Source organism: Meriones unguiculatus, assembly GCF_030254825.1.
Source record: "Meriones unguiculatus strain TT.TT164.6M chromosome X unlocalized genomic scaffold, Bangor_MerUng_6.1 ChrX_unordered_Scaffold_30, whole genome shotgun sequence".
NCBI classification, from domain to species: Eukaryota; Metazoa; Chordata; class Mammalia; order Rodentia; family Muridae; genus Meriones; species Meriones unguiculatus.
Genome location: NW_026843706.1, coordinates 14,399,873 through 14,420,403, shown reverse-complemented (window position 1 = coordinate 14,420,403; position 20,531 = coordinate 14,399,873). Strand labels below are relative to the sequence as shown.

Genomic DNA, 20,531 nt, shown 5'->3' with positions numbered 1-20,531 from the left:
TTGGGGCCTTTCTTGTCCTATGGGCTGTTAATAACATCCCTCCCTCTTCTGAGGATGGGACATTACCCAGTAGCTTTGCAGCAATGCCTTGTAAGAGCAGTTCAGGACTATGTTGTACATACTACAGTCTGTCCTTTGCATTTCTCACAAACACATCTTGAGGTGAGACATTGAGCATTATGAGACCATTTTACTGATGAGGAAACAGGCATAGTTTCAGTGACCAGCGCTAGAAAGGGACATAGTTGAGACTTGAATCCTCATACCACTGACATCAAAGCCCATGACTTCTGCACTCACCACATGTGCCCTGAACATTTTGTGTTTACACCTTTCAAGACAGCACAGCACCTAGGCTGTATGACACAGCATGTATGATATGGCCCAGCATGACAGAGCCAGCAGGATGTATCCTCAACAGGATGCATGTATAATGCCTTGCCTGGGTCTCTTTGCAAGGTACCATGGAAGTGGAGTGCAGCTGGTGGAGACCTCACAGGGCTTTGAATTCTTTGAAAGCCTGAGAAATCTTCATTCCCACCTTCATCCATTTGGGAGGGAGAGGCAGAGTGGTATATTTCAAGAAGCCAGGTCTCACTCTTGGTACAGCAGGGGTAGCAGCATCCTTGTGTAGTAGCATTAATGTCATGTGGGATGGTGGGAGATGACAGGCACTCTGTGCAGCCTGTATCTAACTATTTCACCATCTCTATCTGTTTCCTTCATTGTTCTCTTCAGAGAATGATGTGCCTCATTTTCCTTTGAAAAGAGCAACGTGGTCTCCATCTGTTTCCAAAGCAGCAGCAGTTTACTAATCGCCACTCTCTTGGGGGAGGCTTTTGGTGTGGTGCAATGGCCGGCGCCCCGGGAAATAAGCCAGCATCTCGCCACAAATGTCTATGTGACCTTGAGCCACCATTTGGCTCTCTCAGGGACTAAATTCTCCATCCAGCCAGCTAGGCAGAAAAAATTTACACTAGATACTAATGGCCCTTCCACCTGCAAAGTTACACGATTTATAGGGTATCAACACTCTGGCATGCTAAGAAGTAATCTGAAAATCTACCATAAATATTTAAATTAGCCAGCAACATATGCTGGCTCATCATATAATCAGGAGCCATGTTAGGGGAGCTAGATCAGAAGACAGAGGGTAATGCCTGATTTGGTGCAGTCTTCTTTCTGTATCCCCATTCCCCTCAATCAAGTGTTCCAGAAACTGGGCTTCAGTGTGTGCCCTCATCATCATTATAGTCACCAGATCTTAAGATGAAAGGCAAGACGCTATTGGGAAACACTTCCATGAGCCAGCTGTGGCAGGAGGCAGTGACAGTGGCAGCAGCAGCAGCAGCAGCAGCAGCAGCAGCAGCAGGAGCAGCAGCAGCAAGAACAGCAAGAGCAGCAGCAACAGCAAGGCCACTGTAAATTTTCCCTTTTCTCTCCTTATCCTTACACTCCCAGCAGAGATTTAGGATACTGCACTTGCTATCAATCCCTGTGGCTCTGCATCCGTAAACAGTAGCAAGGTAACTCAGCTCCATCCCAGTTTGACTTATCTCTAGGTAGGATCAAATGGTTCTTTTTGTATTAGGAATGGCTGAAGAAACAGCCCCACACAAGCCTAGTTTACTAGGTTAGTTAGGGTTTTTTGGGTTGTTTAACAGGAGTATGGGTGACTCAATAGTATCCGCATCATGGAGTGTCATTGGTTATTGTTGTCAACCACACTTACTCCAGGGCAGGGCCCACGCCCAAGAGTAAATGACCTACAGAAAATAGACTCCATTATTTTTGTGTGGTTTTCATTTTGGTTTCTTTGTTTCAATTTTGTCTTATTTTGTTTTTAAGAGAGAGAGAGAGAGAGAGAGAGAGAGAGAGCTATTAAGTTGGGTGGGTTGATTGAAGGGTAGATTTGTAGAGAGGGATATGATCAAAACATGTGGAATTTTTTAATAATAAAAGAGAAAAAAGACACTGCTGCATTGAAAAGCCCATCCCAGCCTGGGTGAAAGAGGCTCATGAAAGCTATACGGTCTGTGTTCCCTTCACTACATCTAGGCAGCTTTATGAGATGTTTTCTAGAGTCTATCAGGGATCTCTCTGTCTTTGCTCCATTTTCTACAGCATCTGGAATATCTCAAATACAGCTTTGAATAGGTGACTCCTTGTGGCTTGCTATGAAGGAGGTATCAGAGGATGACAACTGCTGCCATGAGCAAATTTGGCCAGCCACAACTGTGTCCCACCTCTGTACCCCCAAAGCAGATTTTCTTGTAAGCCTGACTCCAAAACCTGAACCTTTAGGTTCTCCACTAGATTTCAGGGTACTTTTATAGTTTTGTTTGTTTGTTTTTTGAGACATGGTTTCTTTGTATAGCCTAGGCTGTTCTAGCACTTGCTCAGTGGACCAGTCCAGCCTTGAACTCACAGAGATCCCTCTGCCTCTGCCTATCAAGTGCTAGGCTTAAAGGTGTATGCAACCACAGCCCAGCCTTACTTTCACACTTTAAGAACTTGTGGGTTTTTTTTCCCAATGCCTGTAGTAGTTTGCATCTTCATTGCTTATAGAAGCTTCACAAATACTCTTTCCCTGACTTTAATTAGAGTCTGTACAGCCTTCCCAGACCCTCTCCCCCTTTATCCACCTTCAGAAAGAAAGCCTTCTTCCTCTGTAATCCCAGTACTTGGGAAGCAGAGACAGGAGGATAGGGAACTCCAGTCCAGCCTGGGCTACATAGTTGATTTGAGGCCAACCTGGGTTATATGAAACAGATCCTGTAAAAAAGAAAAAAAAAAAGAAACAAACAAACAAAAAACTGTAGTTAAGAAAGAAAGTATTTAATTTGTGGTGCTGGCTCTGAAGAAACCTAGAGACTTGAATATGCTAGGCAAACTCTCAAGACTTCTACGGAGGACAGTATCTTTAGTTTATATGCATTTGAAAAGGGGTGCATTGGTGGGTGCTAGAGTTTAGAAGTCAGAAGACACCTCTGGTGTTGATCCTAGTATACCTTGTTATGCCTTCTGTTAGAAACAAGATCTCTTGCTAACCTGGAACTTTGCTGGCTGGTGAACTTCCAGGAACCTGCCTGTCTTTGCCTTCCGTGTCATCATCACTGGGATTACAGGTACATTTTTTTATGTAGGCTTTGGGATTCTAAATCAACTCCTTAATTCTTGCCAAGTACTGACTGAACCGGACCCAAGAGCAGTTTTTTAAAGGTAACTCTTGAGCATGATATGGTGGTACACATCTTTTGTCCTAGCACTTGGGACATAGAAGCAGGTGGGTCTCTATGAGTTTGAGGCCATCCAGGACTACATTACACAGTGAAATCCTGATTAAAAAAAAAAAAAAAAAAAAAAGCATCTCTTACCCCAGGTAGAAGCTGCTTCCTCCTTAGTGTCCCGTTCCCACCTTGGCCTCAGGTGAAAAGAAAAAGCTCTTCCCTTTTCTCCAGGAGGTAGGTGCTCACCAATTAGCTCCTTCCTCTGAGGCCAGAGTTAAATTAAACATACCTTCAGGAACAGAAGTTGCTTGAGCTTGTCCAAACTCCGAGAAATGAGCCTGGGATCCAGTGTTTGGGAAACTGAGGCATGAGGGTGGCAACCTTGGAGACAGGCTAGATCCAGTCTTGAAATAAAGACCTGAGATAGAGCTTGGTGTTAGTGAGCTTATCTAGCATGTGTGAGGTCTTGAACTTAATTCCAAGGACCACAAAACAAAACAAAACAAAACAGGCAAGGCTTAATGGCAAATGCCTTTGATGCTAGCATTTAAGAGGCTGGTGTTAAATTCTAGCACTTGGGAAAAGCTGGTGAATTTCTGTGAGTTGGAGGCCAGCCTGGTATACACAGTAAATTCCAGACAGCCTGAGTTACATTTAGAGACCCTGTCTAAAACAAAACAAAACAAAAATAATAATAACAAATAAATTAAAATTAAATAAAAAAGAAAAACACCCTTAGGGGTGCTGCCAATGTGAGTCCTCTAAACAAGGGAGTCAGGGCTGGGTGAGACAGTTGTGGTTTTGTTTGCTTGTATGTTTGTTTGTTTTAAAATTTATTTATTTATTGTGTGTACAGTGTCCTGCCTGCATGTATGCCTATATGCCAGAAGAAGACACCAGATATTATTATAGATGTTTGTGAGCTGCCATGTAGTTGCTGGGAATAGAACTCAGGACCTTTAGAAAAGGAGCCCAAGCCCTTAAACTCAGAGCCATCACTCTAGCCCAGGGTGAGACAGTCACCTAGCAGCAGAGTGAAGCAGTTCAGGCCTGGCAAGGTAGGGCTGTTCTAGGGATGAAATTGCTAGTAGAGGCACCCTGTGGCACCGTCCCTTCTATGTTCTCCTTTCCTAGGCTTTAGGTGTGGGAAAACAGAGCCTTGCAAATGTTCTTTCCCAAAAGCCTGGCCTTGCCCCTCCCTGCCCTGCTATTACTCCCTCAGGCTCTTGTGGATTAGAACTTTAACCCCATCCAAAACCATCAAGTTTTGGTAGTTTGGTGACTGCTAGTTTCTCCTGTTGAGCTAGTTCTGGATGGCCTTTCGGTCAACTTGAAAGGAGCCCTAGCATGGCTCTTGTGACCCCTGTGTAGCTAAAGAGGACTGTCTCATGCTAAATGACTATGTCTTCTAGTGTTCTTTTCCAGTTGTCCCAGTTGAAGCAGCTGAGTCCATTCTAGAGTAAGGACAGTACTACAGCAAGACACTGCTTCAGCCATTTTGGCTGAAGCCATGGTGTGAATTGCACAGATCCCTAGGGCTCAAGGCTCAGTAGAGTTCTAGGTTCATGAGTCCCAGGAGGCTACAAGGGTTCAACTGTGCAACAGGGCAAAATAGGAAGCACAATTCCATCCCACTTACCTGTGAGACTTTACTCAGGCTGCTGCTCAAAACTGAGAGCCCCTCTTTGAGGGTGTTGGCTGCATCTCCCAAAGTTTCTTATGCCCATGACCAAGCATGGACTTGGTTCCATCTCTGGATGTTTGATGTTCAAAAAAGCTGTACCAGGTATATTCCCAACTTGTACACACAGCTTATGATAGCATTTGTGCTCTTCTGAAAACATCTTAGCCACCAGGGGTAGGAAGCAAATGGAAAGGCAGAAGAGAAGGAAAGAGGGCTTGGACTCTAGGTATAGGAGTAGGGATAGTCTAGAGATGCAAAGGAAGAGGAGCAGGGTGGGTCAAGGGCTACAAGGTCTGAAAGCCAGCTAGCAGTCAAAGTCAGCCTAACTGTCAAGATCTGGATTGATTTACAATGGCTCCTATTGAAGGCCTTGCTTCATCAGAGGTCCTCACAACCTTGACACTTTTTAAATGAACAACCCCAGCTAAGCCTACTGCTTTCTGGAATAGGTACTCTGGCTGTACTTCCTTTGCTCTTTATTTTCTTTATGAGAGCCCTGAGATGAAACCCAGAACCTCAAACAAGATACATGTGTATATACACACTCACACATATACACACATACACACACCACTGAGCCATGACCCCAATCTCCCATTGATCCCACACGTTCTTACTATGTAGACCAGGCTGGCCTAGAACTAACAGAGATCTGCCTGTCTCTGTCTCCAGAATACTGAGATTAAAGGTGAGTGCTACCACTCATAGCACCTGTGTTTGTTTTTTTCTAACAGGGTAAGTCTTGTAAAGCCAGCTGGCCTGGAACTCTTGCTCCTTAGGTCTTAGACTCCCTGGAACTTGAATTCCCAGAATGTACGACTGCATAGGGCTTCTGTTGGTTATTAAAAGGAACCTGTCCTGACTGGGCAATTGGAGAGTCCCACTTAAGCCCTAGATAACCAAGTGAAGACTTTGGGGTCTGTGTGTGGAAGTGGAGTAGAGAATGTGCCTCAGGCCCAGAGGCTCATTTTTGTTGAATGATGAAGATTCTGTTTAATCTTTTAGGGACCTTCTACTGACAGGGATTGGAAACCTCTTTAAATAGCATTTGCCACACTTTATCCCATTTTGTATTTACTTTTGATGTTTTCATAACTTCTCTAGGCAGCGAAGCAGCTTAAGGGATTCTGGCTAGTGGTTGTCTTTTATGGATAGGCCTTCCCTGGTTCTGAGCCTCAGAGCTGACTGATGACTGGAAATGCTTTCCCTGGAGGGCCATGGCTGAGGCCTGGAGTGTCCTGCTGCTCCTCAGCCAGTCACTCACATGCTTAGCTGTTCTGGGCACACTTTCCACTTTTACTACCAAGCTAGCAGGTACCTGCTGCTGTTTGCTACACACTGGAAACACACTGTCTTGTAGTCCCTGAGACCAGACTGGGTTATGCCTATGGGAAAGTGATATGGCAAGTCAAAGTGCATATCAGAAAATTGATGACAGAGTCCCAAACCACTGATTGTCCTGTCCCTTCCTTCTAGCCTCACTCCCTCGCCTCACCTCCCTTTTGTTACTTATGATTAAGCATATTTTTTGAGCCCAGGGTCTCACTATGTAGTCAGTATAGCTCTGGCCTCCAACTTGAGATCTTCAATTCTCAGCCTTCTAAGTACTGATTATAAGCATGCCACACTAGGCCTGGATAGTAAAGTATGAGTTTTTTGTTTGCAAGATAGGAACCCACTATGACACAGTCTGTTCTCTGATACACTGTTACAGAAGGAAATGTGGCTATGAGGAGCCTCTATGTAGGAGAGGAAGGACTGACTGAATCAGGAAAAGTTAAATCAGAAAAGTACATAGGCGCGTGGCATGGTGTGTATGTGGGGTTATAAAGAACCATGAAAACCGCCCTGATAGCTGACAGTTGGCTTTGTTTGTTTGAGACAGGTTTTTTTTGTTTTGTTTTGTTTTGTTTTTTAATGTAGCCCTGACTGGCCTAGAACTCGCCATTGTAGACCAGGCTGACCTCAAACTGAGAGATTTGCCTGCCCGTGCTCCACGAGTGCTGATATTAAAGGATTGTATCACCACATCCAGCAGTATGACTCTCTTGAGCAGAGATGATGAAAATGCCTTGGAATGACAATAATTGGCCCTTCCTCTTTCTAAGTAAGTCTACAGTAAGTGGAGCTGGGGAAGGAGCATGTCTGGAGGGAATGGAATGCTCTGGGGAAGGAGTCTGGGGTGGGATGGAGAAGCAAGGGTCTGGCTATGTGTTTGGAGACACTCTTACTTCTTTGGTCTGATCTTCTGGAAGTATTAGCCTGAACTTTCAAGTGTGGCCAGAATGCTATACAAGAGAAGGGTTTTGTCTATTTTAAGAGTTCATTTTGACTGGCCCACAAATACCTGATACATGAGAGGGTTTGATGCTTTGGTTAAGAGGTCAGATTTCACAAAAGCACTCTGGTGAATTGTTCATAGATAGTATGGGTGGGAGGGATGGCAGGTGGAGGTCTTTAGAATCAGGTTGGAGCTGTGACTTTCTACTTGGAGAGAGTCCTGCCTGATCATAAGACCTATGAAAAATGAGGGCTTGAACTGTGACCCTAAGACTTTATTGTCTCCAACTATTGTTTACTTTTAAAATATTGTCCTTTGCACCATTCTTTTTTTTTTTTTTTCAGACCTTTCAGAAAGTTGTGGTAAGTCAAGGATTCAAGGACCTGAAGATTGTAGTGGGGGCATTGAAAACCGACCCTCCCCCCCACACACACACATACACATTAGAGTGCTGTACTGCTGTGTTAGTCTTCTCAGATGGTTTTCAAGCATGGCTGATTATTTGTCTGATTACCCAAGGCAATACATACCACCAGCCGTGGCAACATCTACAAGCCAGTGCCATTTAGTCTGCCATTCCAGTTACTTTTTTGTTTACCAAGGAATTATCAGGAAAAGAGAGAAATGCATGTCAGCATGGGGCAGTGATGGAGAGGGAACCTGTTTTACTCTGACTCACACTCCCTGTTCAGAGAACTACCATTTCTCACAAAATTTTCTGCTCTGGTCAGGTCTGTTTTCCTGTCCTAGCTATCCTAGCCCAATGTTTCCTCAACCTCAGGTGCTTATACAATCTCTGGCAATTACTGGAAAGAGCTGCATTAAATGCCATCCACGAAGGCACAGTCAGGCCTCTTTCGGGTAGGCGTCTAAATTAGCTGCTGGCTTCTGAGAGGATGCAGCAAGTGTGGGTACGTGGCTGCGCACTAAGTGCGGGCCTGCAGTCAGGTCTTAGCTGGATCACAGCTGGGAAGAGGTGGACCTTTGGCCCTCGCCACACAGCCCAGGGGGTTTCCCGGGGAAGGGACCAGAGTGAGGGGCGGCCAAAGTGTCGCGCTGCTGGAGCAGAGGGCAGAAGAGCTGAGCTCGACCTCGCTTTCTCAAGCCAGAGGCCGAGGCCTACGGGAACCTCAAGGCCAGCTCTCCAAAGTCCTTGGAGAAGCACCTCGGCTCCGCGAGGGCGGTGCGGGAGGTGGGCTTGAGAGAATATCTTTATTCTGTGTTTTGCCTTCGCAGCAGGCGATCACGGGTTGTTGTGTTTGAATGAATGAGCCCAGAGGCCGCGCCCAATGGGCGCGGGTGACTGCTTAATATGCATGAGGCCTGCAACCAATGGCCGGGCGAGGAGGTTGTTTTAAACGGCGGAGCCCGTTGGCCAATCAGGCGGCTCTCGTGGAGGCAGCTAGCGCGAGGCTGGGGAGCGCTGAGCTGCGCGTCGTGCCCTGCGCTGCCCAGACTAGTGAACAATACAGGTACGTCTCGCACCGCCCGCGCTCGCCACCGCCGCCGCCGCCGCCGCCGCTTCTGCAGCTGCATCTGCACCCGCACAACTTTCCGGCCTGATCCTCCTCGAGCGTGCAGATACTGCTCTCGCTGTGTCTACTCCCGCACCCTTGCCGCCCCTTCTCCTTCTCTGCTGCTAGGTGGCCAGAAAGGAAGAAGCAATTCAGGTGTCTCAACTTTTCCAGTGCCTGCACTCCAGCCTGCTGCCTCTCAGGTCCCTGCCCTCTATGCGGAGCCGCGCTCTGCCGTTGCCCCAGGGACAGCAGCCTGGTGGCTGAACAGCCACTGGCCAGATGTTCCGCAGCTGCGGCAGCGCGGCGAGCAAGAGGCGGCTGCGGTCTCTGGCGGCACGAGTCCCGGCGGTGGCGGGAAGGGTGCTGGGCGCGCCCCAGCCCCGAGTGACTCCACAGGGAGCGGCCGTGCGGCTGGGGGCTGAGGCGCGGGCAAAGTTCGCGGGAAGGCCGCGCCGGACACGGTGCGGGTCCGCGGGCTGAGCCTGTGGCTCTGCATGAACATGGCCGTCGTGGAGCGCCCGGTGGCCTGGGGGGCGGGGGAGGGCAGGTGCTGACTGCGCGGTGGCGGGAGGAGTACAGCTGGTGCGGGGCTCAGGCGAGGCCGGCGGGGGAGCTGGCAGCAGGCTCTGGCCCCCGAGCCGGACAGCGTGAGGGGCCAGGGGCGCTGCCGCGGGCCCCATTGCGAGGAGCGTCATGGCTGCACGGCCGCCTTTGTTATCCGGAGGAGTGCGGCCCGCGTCGGGGGCGGGGAGGCCAGGCTAGGGGCTCGGCGCCTTCGGGCGGCCCGCGTGGGGCGGGGCGGGGCGGGGTGGGGGCCGGCGAGCGGGCAACGGTGGCGGGGCCCAGGCCGCTTTGTTCGCTGCTGTCGCCGCCTGCGCCGGCCGCGCGCGGATCAGCCATTTTAGTAAGCTGGGCTCGGAGGCGCGGCTGCTGTGACTGTCGCCCGCCGGCCCCCACGTTCCCCCACCCCTACCGCCGCCCCCGGCACCGCGTTCGGCCCGGGGGTGGCAGCAGCGGATTTCACGGGCACTTTCTTTCATCTCGAGGCTTTGGACAAAATGGAAGGTGAAATATGGGTGTCCGGAGGAACGGGGATGTGGCCCGATACAGGCTGTCCGTTGCTGGCCTAGACGCCCCGGTGCGGGGACCCGCCCCACTCGGGATGCCGCCGCAGGGCTTTAATGCAGCCCCGAGGGCCTTTGGTTCCAAGGAGAGTGCTTTAGTTTTACATGATGACCTTGGGTGTGGGAAAAGGAAAAGATGGCGGGAAGCGGGCGGGTGGGGGGGTGGGTGGGGGACAGGGAGAATGACATGCCACAGCTGCATTTTTATTGGGAAACTTTGGAGAAAGTGTTCCTGACTAGACCTGCATTTTTGCATTACACAGAGGAAAGACTATTCCTTTTGATGCCCCCTCCCCCTTTTCCTGGTGATTAAGTGACAGGTTTCAACTAATAGTATGAAAGATATCTGCTTGCTTTCCAGATCACCTGTGCTTTAAAAAACCCTTTTTATAAGGCTAAATATATAAACATCCCTGGCATTTCGTATATGTTTCTATTTATTTCCTTTGATTTCCCATTTAAATGTAAGAATTAATAGGACAACTACCTGGTGGAAATGAAGTCTATCTCTGTCGCCTACTGTCTCTACAAACCCATCTTCCCATTAGTTTTTCAGGCTTTTGGTTGTAGAAACTGCAGAATAGTAGCAGTTAAGTAACATGGAGTGCTCAGCACCCAATTTTATGTTATCCCCATTTGAAGAACTTGGTGATCACTCTAGAGAAGTAACTTGTAAACCAGCGCGCTTCATGCTGGTCAAAAGTTAAATGACAAGTGACAGTGAAACTGATTTCTTTCCCACTTAGACTTCTGCAGCTATTGGTGTCAGGAGCTGAGGAGGAGGAGAGTTCCTACTTACTTAATTTGGTTTTGTATTTCTCATTCGTTCTTCATTGTGTTTTCTTCTCTTTGTCTTCTATCTGTACATCAGTCAGGATGGCTAAAGGTGACCCCAAGAAACCAAAGGGCAAGATGTCTGCTTATGCCTTCTTCGTGCAGACATGCAGGGAAGAACATAAGAAGAAAAACCCAGAGGTCCCAGTCAATTTTGCTGAGTTTTCCAAGAAGTGCTCTGAGAGGTGGAAGGTATTTCAACGTTTGATTCATAGGCTAGCACTTGCATTTTACATTTGAGCTACCCCAGTTGGCTGGCTTTTTTTTCTTCTCCACTTTAAAAATTAAGTGCAAAACTCTCTTTGGTGTTTTGTTTTGTTTTGTTTTGTTTTGCAATGTGTTCTGTAACTGCCATTTGAATTGGAAAACCATCAGGCAGGTATGTGTTCCACTGCATCCAGGAATTTAATAAGTTCTGTTCTTTGCAGACAATGTCCGGCAAAGAGAAATCAAAGTTTGATGAAATGGCAAAGGCAGATAAAGTACGCTATGATCGGGAAATGAAAGATTATGGACCAGCCAAAGGAGGCAAGAAGAAGAAGGATCCTAATGCCCCCAAAAGACCTCCGTAAGTGGCTATAGGATATGTAATAATAGTTGAAAGCTTTCATTTTACTTGAAAGAGCCTTTAAAAAAGATACTGAGACAGAGGTTTTTAAATACTCAGCTTTCAGTCAGTACTTGTCTACAATTAAGACTGCGCTTTTGGGGTTGCAGAGGTTGTCCATTGGTCCTTCCTACTTAAGTACACCAGAGCCCTTAGTTGTATTACTTTTCCTTTATCCAGCAATTGGAAGACAAAGGCATTGCATATTGCAGAATCACTAAACATGCTAAACACTTACGATTTTGTAGCACTAAATGAAAATATGGCAAGAAGTAATTGTATTACCTAGTGGTATGTTTAGGTATACCTACTTTATAAGGCAGCACTTGGGGGTGGAGAATGCAGGACTGAAAGTTTGAATTCAGCTTGTGCTGCATATGCATAGCAATACCATGTCTCAAGAAAGAAGGAATGTGTAGACTCAATGATTTTTTTTTTTTGGTACGTGTTTATCTGATTTATATAATTTTCTCCCAAAGGTCTGGATTTTTCTTATTCTGCTCTGAATTCCGCCCCAAGATCAAATCCACAAACCCTGGCATCTCCATTGGAGATGTGGCAAAGAAACTGGGTGAGATGTGGAATAACTTAAGTGACAGTGAAAAGCAGCCTTATATTACCAAGGCAGCAAAGCTGAAGGAGAAGTATGAGAAGGTAAGGGGACTGGAAGCTTTCCTGTTTGGCTGCTCTGCTAGGCTAGACTGGGTGCACAAGTTAGTATCCAAGGGTCCAGTTCCCTATAAGACAGCAATGCGGACTGGTGTTCTTGATTATGACTGTTCTTCCACCCTGCCTTCTAGGAAACTTCACCCCACCCTTAGAGGAAAAGTGGTTTGATAGTTATTAACATGACTTAAAGGACACTTGGAGGCCCATTGACTTGAAAATTTGCATGAGCTAGAAACATATTTGCATATGAAAACTGTTACCCTGTTTGTTTTCTTAAGCAGGCCAGCATGCTGTTCCTACTTTCACGCACCAAGAGCTGTGACAGAACTTAGCCATTGATTCCCAATGTGTCCCTGTCCCTTGCAGGATGTTGCTGACTATAAGTCTAAAGGGAAGTTTGATGGTACCAAGGGTCCTGCTAAAGTTGCCCGGAAAAAGGTGGAAGAAGAGGATGAGGAGGAGGAAGAGGAAGAAGAGGAGGAGGAGGAAGAGGAAGATGAATAAAAACTTTGTCTCCTTGTGAATACCTTAGAGTAGGAGAGCGCCGTGATGGCACATCTCTTATTTGAGCTGTGTCTATTGCCCTTGTTAGGTTTAATTACAAAATTTGATCACGATCATATTGTAGTTTCTCAAAGTGTCAGTGGTTTACATGAAGTGGCCGTGGGTGTCTGGAGCGCCCTGAAACTGTATCAAAGTTGTACATAGCTCCAAACATTTTTAAAATGAAAAGGCACTCTGGTGTTCTCCTCACTCTGTGCACTTTGCTGTTGGTGTGACAAGGCATTTGAAGATGTTTCTGGCATTTTGTTTTCAACTTGTAAGGTAGTGTTAACTATATGGTTATTGGCTAGAAATCCTGAGTTGTCAACTGTATATATCTATAGTTTGTAAAGAGAACAAAACCACCCAGACAGATTCTTGATGCTTGTTTAGCGTGGAGGCTGTGAGGGGAAGATGCCTTTTGGAGGGGGCCGTAGCTCAGGGCGTGCACTGTGAGGCTGGACCTGTTGATACTGCGGTGGGCATCCATTTAGCTTCAGGTTGTCTTGTTTTTGTATATAGTGGCATAGCATTCTGCTGACATTCTTAGTTGTGGAAAAGGGGGGAGGGGTCAGCTGGCATGAGAAGTGTTTGGATTTTTTTTTCCTTTAGTTAAGTGCAGTAGATTTTAAAATGTTTTTAAACAAATTGTAGGATTCATCGTCAGCAAAGCTAAGAACTACTGCATCAATTAAAGTTCAAGAACCCTCTGTACCTAAATGCAATTTGCAACATTCTGTTATTTTTTGTATGTTTAGAATGCTGAAATGTTTTTGAAGTTAAATAAACAGTATTACATTTTTAAAACTGTTCTGTATTACAGGCTTAAATTTCTGACTCTCCAGTCTTAGTGAAGTCTCTTCTGCTTCTAAAACTGCTAAGGTCTCTTCCAGCTAAAGGTTGATGAAAGGGGTGGGTGTTACCTGAAGCCCATTTTTGATTTGTGACTGGCATTAGAAAGACACACCAGTTGTGCCCTAGATAAGTGGTACTAGCCTACAAAGACCCAGGAAAGTAAGCCCTTAGGCAAAAAGCTACCCAGGTTTTACAAGTCTTCCTGCCATCGCATAAGGTGCCCCTCAATCCCCCGCCCTTTTTTTTGACCCTTCAGCATGTGTAGGAGGGTACAGTTACTGGGCTCACAAGTCTTTTTTTTTTTCAAGCCAGGGTTTCTCTGTGTAGACTTGGCTATCCTGGACTTGCTTTATAGACCAAAATAGATCAGAGATGATCTGCTTCTGCCTCCCAGGTGATGGGGTTACAGGCATGTGCCACCATGCCTGGCTACTATCACAAGTCTTGAGCTGCTTTGTTTCCTGAACCCTATGAGGTGGTGTGGGTTGGAGTGGCAGAGTAGAAGGAAAATACATACATACATATATATTCCTTCAAAAAATAAGAAGCCCAAGGAAGATTGCAGGTTGTACCTTAGGTCTACATTTGAAGGTTAATCTATCCATGTTTACTACAGTGTCATGGAGGACTGAATTAGTGGCTAAGTGTTCCATATTCGCCAGCACTAATACTTAGATATATTATGTGTAAAGGTAAGAATTGAGCCAAGCAGGTGGTGGTGCATACCTGTAATCCTAGTACTCAGAGGTAGAGGCAAGCAGATCTTAGTTCGAGGCCAGCCTGGTCAAAAGTGTGAGTTTCAGGACAGCCAAGGCTACACAGAGAAACCCTGTCTTAAAATAAAACAAAAAGTAGGAAGAATTTGATAATGGTTTAGTAGTGTTTTTGTAAACAGCAACTTTCAGCCTGGGATATTCAGAACAGTGCATGTCAGAGATGTCTCTATGCTCTAATCCAAGATTGATTGGAAAGTCAATCTTGGTCAAAGCCTAATCTGTACCCCAAAACATTCCCTCTTAGAACAACTTGTTCTTTTTTCCAGTTCTTCCACTAATTAAAAACTCTTGGTTATGAGGTTTGTCTAGAGGCACTTGCTTCAACCATGACCATGTCACTCCAAATTCTAGCCTGCAGCTGTTTCTGCTGCTCAATACACAGTGTACAGGCCAAGAACTGTGAACCAAAGCCAACCCCATTAAATAAGGAAGAAAAGTTCAACCCATCCACAGATGGTTTCTTGATAAGTGGTGTTCTCAATCTGAACTATGTAGCACCCATGGAAGGACAAAGACTATTTCTCTCAAGCTCTTCCAGTAGCCAAATAAGAAATGGTAAGGTGTTTAGTTAAAGGACTTCTGAGATTCAGGTAGTTGTACAGAAACTCAGCTTGAAGCTTGCTGGGTCTGTCAGCTGCTTGCAATAAGACCTGAAGATTTTATGCTCAGATACACAGCCCTCTGAATTGTCTGAGATGTATTATGGAATAAATTTAGCCTGTTTTTTGGACAACTACATTCTTGCAATCTCAAATTGTTAAATATTTTAATCAAAAGGGAGTACCTGTTTTTTAATCAAAAGGTATCTCTCTTGTAACATCTTACCTTGGGAAGTAGAACTCCATTTTATCCTTTGGGAATAACCTGGCTGTAATATAGTAGCCATTGGCTATTTTGTGTGTGATCTAGTCACAAATGTACCTGAGGATGTTGCCTGCATTCATTTTCTGTAATAAAATGTCTTAGTTTTTTTTTTTTTTTTTTTTTTTTCCAAAAAATAATTATGGGGTTGTCTGTAGTATGTTTCAGGTATTGAGGTTTTGGTTGTAGACATATCAACCTCAGTAACTGTTGATCTGAGCTCACATTTGATAGGATGATACTATCACAAATGCTCTAACGGCCTTCTGACCTTTTAGCCAGAGGAATAGAGGGGTTTGGTACTGAAATCCTGGCCAGGATACACATGTAATTTGCAGGCTGTTGATGGACTGGTGTTTGATAAAGTAACTAGATGCTTAGGCCCTGCTAGCCTATCAATCAGGACTTTTTTTTTTTTTTTTTTTTTTTTGAGAAAAGTCTTACTCTATAGGCCAGGCCAGACTTCAACTCTTGATGGTCTTTCTGCCGTGGGTTTTTCTGGTGCTAGGACTTCATGTACGAAGAAATGAAGAGATAAATCTGAATAGCATGTACCACCGTGCCCAGCTAAAGTTTCAACCATTTTTTAAAAGCTAAATAATCTTTGTATTTTAATGCATACTACATAGAGAATGATCCTTGATAGCTATAATTTTGCTTTTGGCATATAATGAGCAAAAGTAAAAGAACAAATAGCATGTAACAGTAACACATCTTCAAATCCAGCAGACTCAACTGGGGAAGCTTTGTTGAGGGAACCTTCTTGAATCCCTGCTTGAGAGTTCAGCAGCATTCTCTTTACTGTTTCTAATGCAGGAGGTTTTTGTTGTTTATTTTTTACCATGAAATAAACAACACCTCTGTTGGCCATGGCTTTACCTTCTAGTTCTGAAGGGTGCAATGTTATTAATACTCTTTCTTGTCACAAAGGCAGGGGGTAAGTGTGCCCCAGGACAGGTAGTTTTGGAAGACAGTTAAACAGGCTTGACTCTGAGGTAAGAGGCTTACCTCTTATTCTCAATCAGCTCTCAATAAGCATAAGCAGCACATGTCATTTTATCATAACTTACATTCTAAATACCACCAGGGAAATGAAAAATATCGACCTATAGAATGAGAGAAAATATTTACAAAACATGTATATAATATGCTGTCACAGTATGAAAAGAATTATTACAAGCCCACAGTAAAGTTAATGATAGTAATGCATGGCTGTAATCCTGGCACTTGGGATGCTGAGACAATAGAGTCTCAAGTTCAAGGCTAACCTGGGCTATATACTATGACCCTGTCACAAATTGATAAATTAAACACAGTATGTAAAACTCAGAGAACCATTAAGTTAAAAAATGTTTTAAAGGATAGCACAGAGACTAGATAAACAGCTCAGTATGCAAAGTGTTTATTGTGAAAATGTAAGAACCTGAGTTCAACACCCAGCACCCACATAAAAAGCCAGAGGATCTGGGGAGATGGCTCAGCAGGTAAGAGCACTGGCTGCTTTTCTAGAGGACATGGGTTTAATTCCCAGCACAGACATGGTGGCTCACAATCATCTGTAACTCCAGTTCTGGTGCCTTGTTAGGCCTCCACAGACACTGCACATATGTAGTGCACAGAAATTCATTCAGGCAAAACATTCATGCACTTAAAGATAGATAGATAGATAGATAGATAGATAGATAGATAGATAGATAGATAGAGGCTGGAGAGATGGCTCAGCCATTAAAGGCTAGGCTCACAACCATACATATTAGATGATAGACAGACAGATAGATAGATAGCCATGCATGGTGGTACATACTTGTGATTCTTATACTATGGAGGTGGAAATATGTAGTTCCTTGGGGCTCACTGACCAGACCCAACCTACTTAGTGTGCCCGCTGGCCCTAGTGAAAGATCCTGTTATAGAAATTAAGATGGAGTAAGGCATGACGGTGAACACTTGTAATCCCAACACTGGGAGAGGCAGGGGCACCTGGATCTCTGTGAATTTGAGGCCAAATTGCTTTGGGTTACAAAGCAAGTCCAGGACAAGGCTACACAAAGAAAACCTGTCTTAAAGAGAGAGATAGGAAAAGAAAGAAAAAAAGAAAAGATGGACAAGGCCGGAGGAAGAATAACACTTAAGGCTGTCACCTGTTCCTCTGTCCTACTTTGATTTCTGTTGCTGTAATTTATTTTTTAATTAATTTATTTTTTATTAATTACAGTTTATTCACATTGTATCCTCTTTCCCCATCCCCTCCCAACCTCTCCCTCCTCCCTTGTTCCCCCAAGCTCCTCCCCAAGTCGAGGTCCTCCTCCCCTTCTTCTGACCCCAGCCCATCAGGTCTCATTAGGACTGGCTGCCTTTTCCTCCTCCATGGCTCAGCAAGGTTCCTCCCCACTCCAGGGAAAGTGATCAAAGATCCAGCCACTGAGTCCATGTCAGAGACAGTCCCTGCTACCATCACCAGGGAACTCACTTGGAGACCGATCTGCCATGAGCCACATCTATTCAGGGGTTCTAGGTTATCATGCATGGTGCTTGGTTGCAGTATCAGTCTCAGAAGAGACCCGTTTGCCCAGATCCTTTGGTTCTGCTGCTCTCCTTGTGGAACCCCTGCCCCCCTCCCCCGCTCAGGTCCTCTTTCTCCCCCATCTTTCACAAGACTCCCTGAACTCTGCCCAAAGTTTGGCCAAGAGTCTCAGCATCTGATTCAACACCATGATGGGTAGAGTTTTTCAGAGGCCCTCTTTGGTAAACTCCAGTCCTGTTTCCTGTTTTCTCCTTCTTCCAACGTCCATCCCATTTGTCTTTTTGAGTGAGGATTGATCATCTCACCCAGGGTCCTCCTTCTTGCTTAGCTTCTTTAGGTGTGCAGATTTTAGTGTGTTTATCCTATATGTCTAATAACCACTTAAAAGTGCTTATATAATATACCATGTGTGTCTTTCTGCTTCTGAGATACCTCACTCACGATGATCTTTTTTAGATTCCACCATTTTCCTGTACATTTCATGATTTCCTTGTTTTTAGTAGCTGAGAATTGTGTAAATGTACCACAATTTTAGTAGCATCCATTCCTCTGTTGAGGGACATCTGGGTTGTTTCCAGTTTCTGGCTATTGTGAATAAAACTGCTACAAACACGGTTGAGCAAATGTCCTTGTTGTATTACTAGAGCATAGTTTGGATATATGCCTAGGAGTGGTATAGCTGGATCTTGAGGTAGCACTATTCTTAATTGTCTGAGAAAGCACCAGCTTGATTTCCAAAGTGGTTATGTAATTTTACATTCCCACCAGCAAAGGAGGAGGGTTCCCCTTTCTCCACAACCTCTCCAGCATGTATTGTCACTTGAGTTTTTTATCTTAGCCATTCTGATGGGTGTAAAGTGAAATCTCAGGGTCGGTTTGATTTGCATTTTCCTGATGTTGATAATTTCTTTAAGTGTTTCTCTGCCATTCGATATTCTTCTATTGAAAATTCTCTGTTTAGCTCTGTACCTGATTTTTTAATTGGATTACTTGATTTGTTGCTTTGTGTTCTTTATATATTCTGGATATTAGCCCTCTGTCATATATAGGGTTGGTGAAGATCCTTTCCCAGTCTGTAGGCTGTCTTTTTCTTCTGATGACAGTGTCCTTTGCTTTACAGAAGCTTTTCATTTTCATGAGGTCCCATTTATTGATTGTTGATCTTAGAGCCTGTGCTGTTGGTGTTCTGTTCAGGAAGTTGTCTCCTGTGCTGTTGGTGCTCTATTCAGGAAGTTGTCTCCTGTGCCGATGAGTTCAAAGGTATTCCCCACTTTTCTTCTAACCGATTTAATATGTCTGGTTTTATGTTGAGGTCTTTGATCCACTTGGACTTTAGTTTTGTGCAGGGTGATAAATATGGATCTATTTGCATTTTTCTACATGTAGACATCCAGTTAGACCAGCACCATTTGTTGAAGATGACATCTTTTTTCCATTGTATGATTTTGGCTTCTTTGTAAAAACTCAAGTATCCATAGGTATGTGGGTTTATTTCTGGGTCTTCTATTTGATTCCACTGAAAAGAGGGGAAAAAGAAAAGAAGACGGACAAGGCCTGGGGAAGAATGACACTTAAGGTTGTCACATGTTTCTCTGTCCTAGTTTGCTTTCTGTTGCTGTGATTAAAAAAAAAAAAGTGACTGAAAGCAAGTCACTGAAGAAAGATTTTTTTTTTTCAGTTAACAGGTTGGAGTTCACTGTCTAGGGAAATCAAGGCAAGAATTCAAACAGGGCAAGAATTAGGGGGAAAAAGCCATGATGTCCCTAACTCAAAGACACCTGTAGTCTATATTCAGTACACAATAGCCACATTATGACAATAATATAAATTAATGCTCATCAATAATGATCTAATGACACCAGTCCCTTAGGCCATATATCCAGCGATTGCTGAATAATATACTGATTCTATTTGTAACAGAGGTGACACATTGTATTTTTAATGGCATCTTGATGAAAGTACATTTTAGGTGCTCTTCTCACACACATACAGAAGAATGATGTGGGGTGGTATGAATGCTAATTTTCTTGACTATGGTAACCCATTCAGTATTCATATGGGTATCAAAAGAGCATGAGCAGAAGGTAGAGCATTTACCCAACTTGAGTGAGGCCTTGAGTTGTATCCCCAATACTACAAAAGCAATAGCAGAACTGTGATGCTATGTATTAGAAATATATGCACTAAAAATATAGTTAAAGGCTGGATATGGCAACACACAGTCTAGTAAGCATAACACTACAGAAGTTAGAGAAGAGGGACTCAGTTCAAGGAGAGGTGGGTCTGAGGTTAACATCTGGGGACCCAGATGCTCAGGAAGCTGGTGCCTGAAAGAAAAGGTGTGTAACCAGGAACTCCAGTGTACTACCACTCTAAGATTCACCTTTCTTTCTTGGGACTAAACCAGTTTTTCATTTTTTTTTTAATAATTTTGTTTATTTGTTTATTTATTCACTTTTAATTTAACTTTTAAAGATTTTTATTTATTTATTTTATGTATGAGACTCTATTTGCATGTATATCTGCATGCAAGAGCATAGATGGTTGTGAGCCACCATGTGGTTGCTGGGAATTGAACTCAGGACTTTTGGAAGAGCAGACAGTGCTCTTATCCACTGAGCCATCTCTCCAGCCCTCCAGTTTTTCATTTTTAAGGCTTTTGTTCCCACCAATTTCTCTCTAGGAAAATTTTCAGCCCCTACATCCTAGCAGAATATGTCTGCTACTATAAAATCTTACAGTGTCAGTCCTAGACATTTCCCTACAGGAAAACAAAATCACTTGGGCTAGAAAGGGGGTTCCCCTTTAATTCACCCCCTCTTCTAAATAAGTTGCTACCTTCAGAGCATTTTAGAAAAGCTGAAGAAACCTCCCTGGTACTGGCTCTCAGTTGAATGTTACAAGCCACACAGTAAAAGGAGAGGCTTTTTCCCAGGATGTATACTTTGTTCCAGGCCTCTGGTGGCTTTTTGCTTTAAAAGAAGTCTTTTGGAAACATGTCAGTAGTAATACTGTGGCAGTTTGAT

The 20,531-nt window shown here is 44.5% G+C and overlaps 1 protein-coding gene across 4 annotated transcripts; it reads left to right on the top strand.

Moving 5' to 3' along the window:
• The first annotated feature begins 8,553 nt into the window (after nt 1-8,553).
• Nucleotides 8,554-13,296, top strand: Hmgb3 (high mobility group box 3). 4 transcript variants are annotated; one of them, XM_021627296.2, is made up of 5 exons: nt 8,554-8,667; nt 10,708-10,862; nt 11,099-11,238; nt 11,757-11,931; nt 12,313-13,296. In XM_021627296.2, exons 2-5 carry the CDS (start codon nt 10,713-10,715, stop codon nt 12,448-12,450), a joined length of 603 nt encoding a protein of 200 aa, XP_021482971.1. In that variant the 5' UTR covers nt 8,554-8,667; nt 10,708-10,712; the 3' UTR covers nt 12,451-13,296. The 4 variants fall into 4 exon arrangements, with proteins under 4 accessions (XP_021482971.1, XP_021482972.1, XP_021482973.1 ...); XM_021627297.2 differs by having other exon boundaries at nt 8,576-8,865; XM_021627298.2 differs by lacking the exon at nt 8,554-8,667 and adding an exon at nt 9,021-9,173.
• Nucleotides 13,297-20,531: the final 7,235 nt, after the last annotated feature.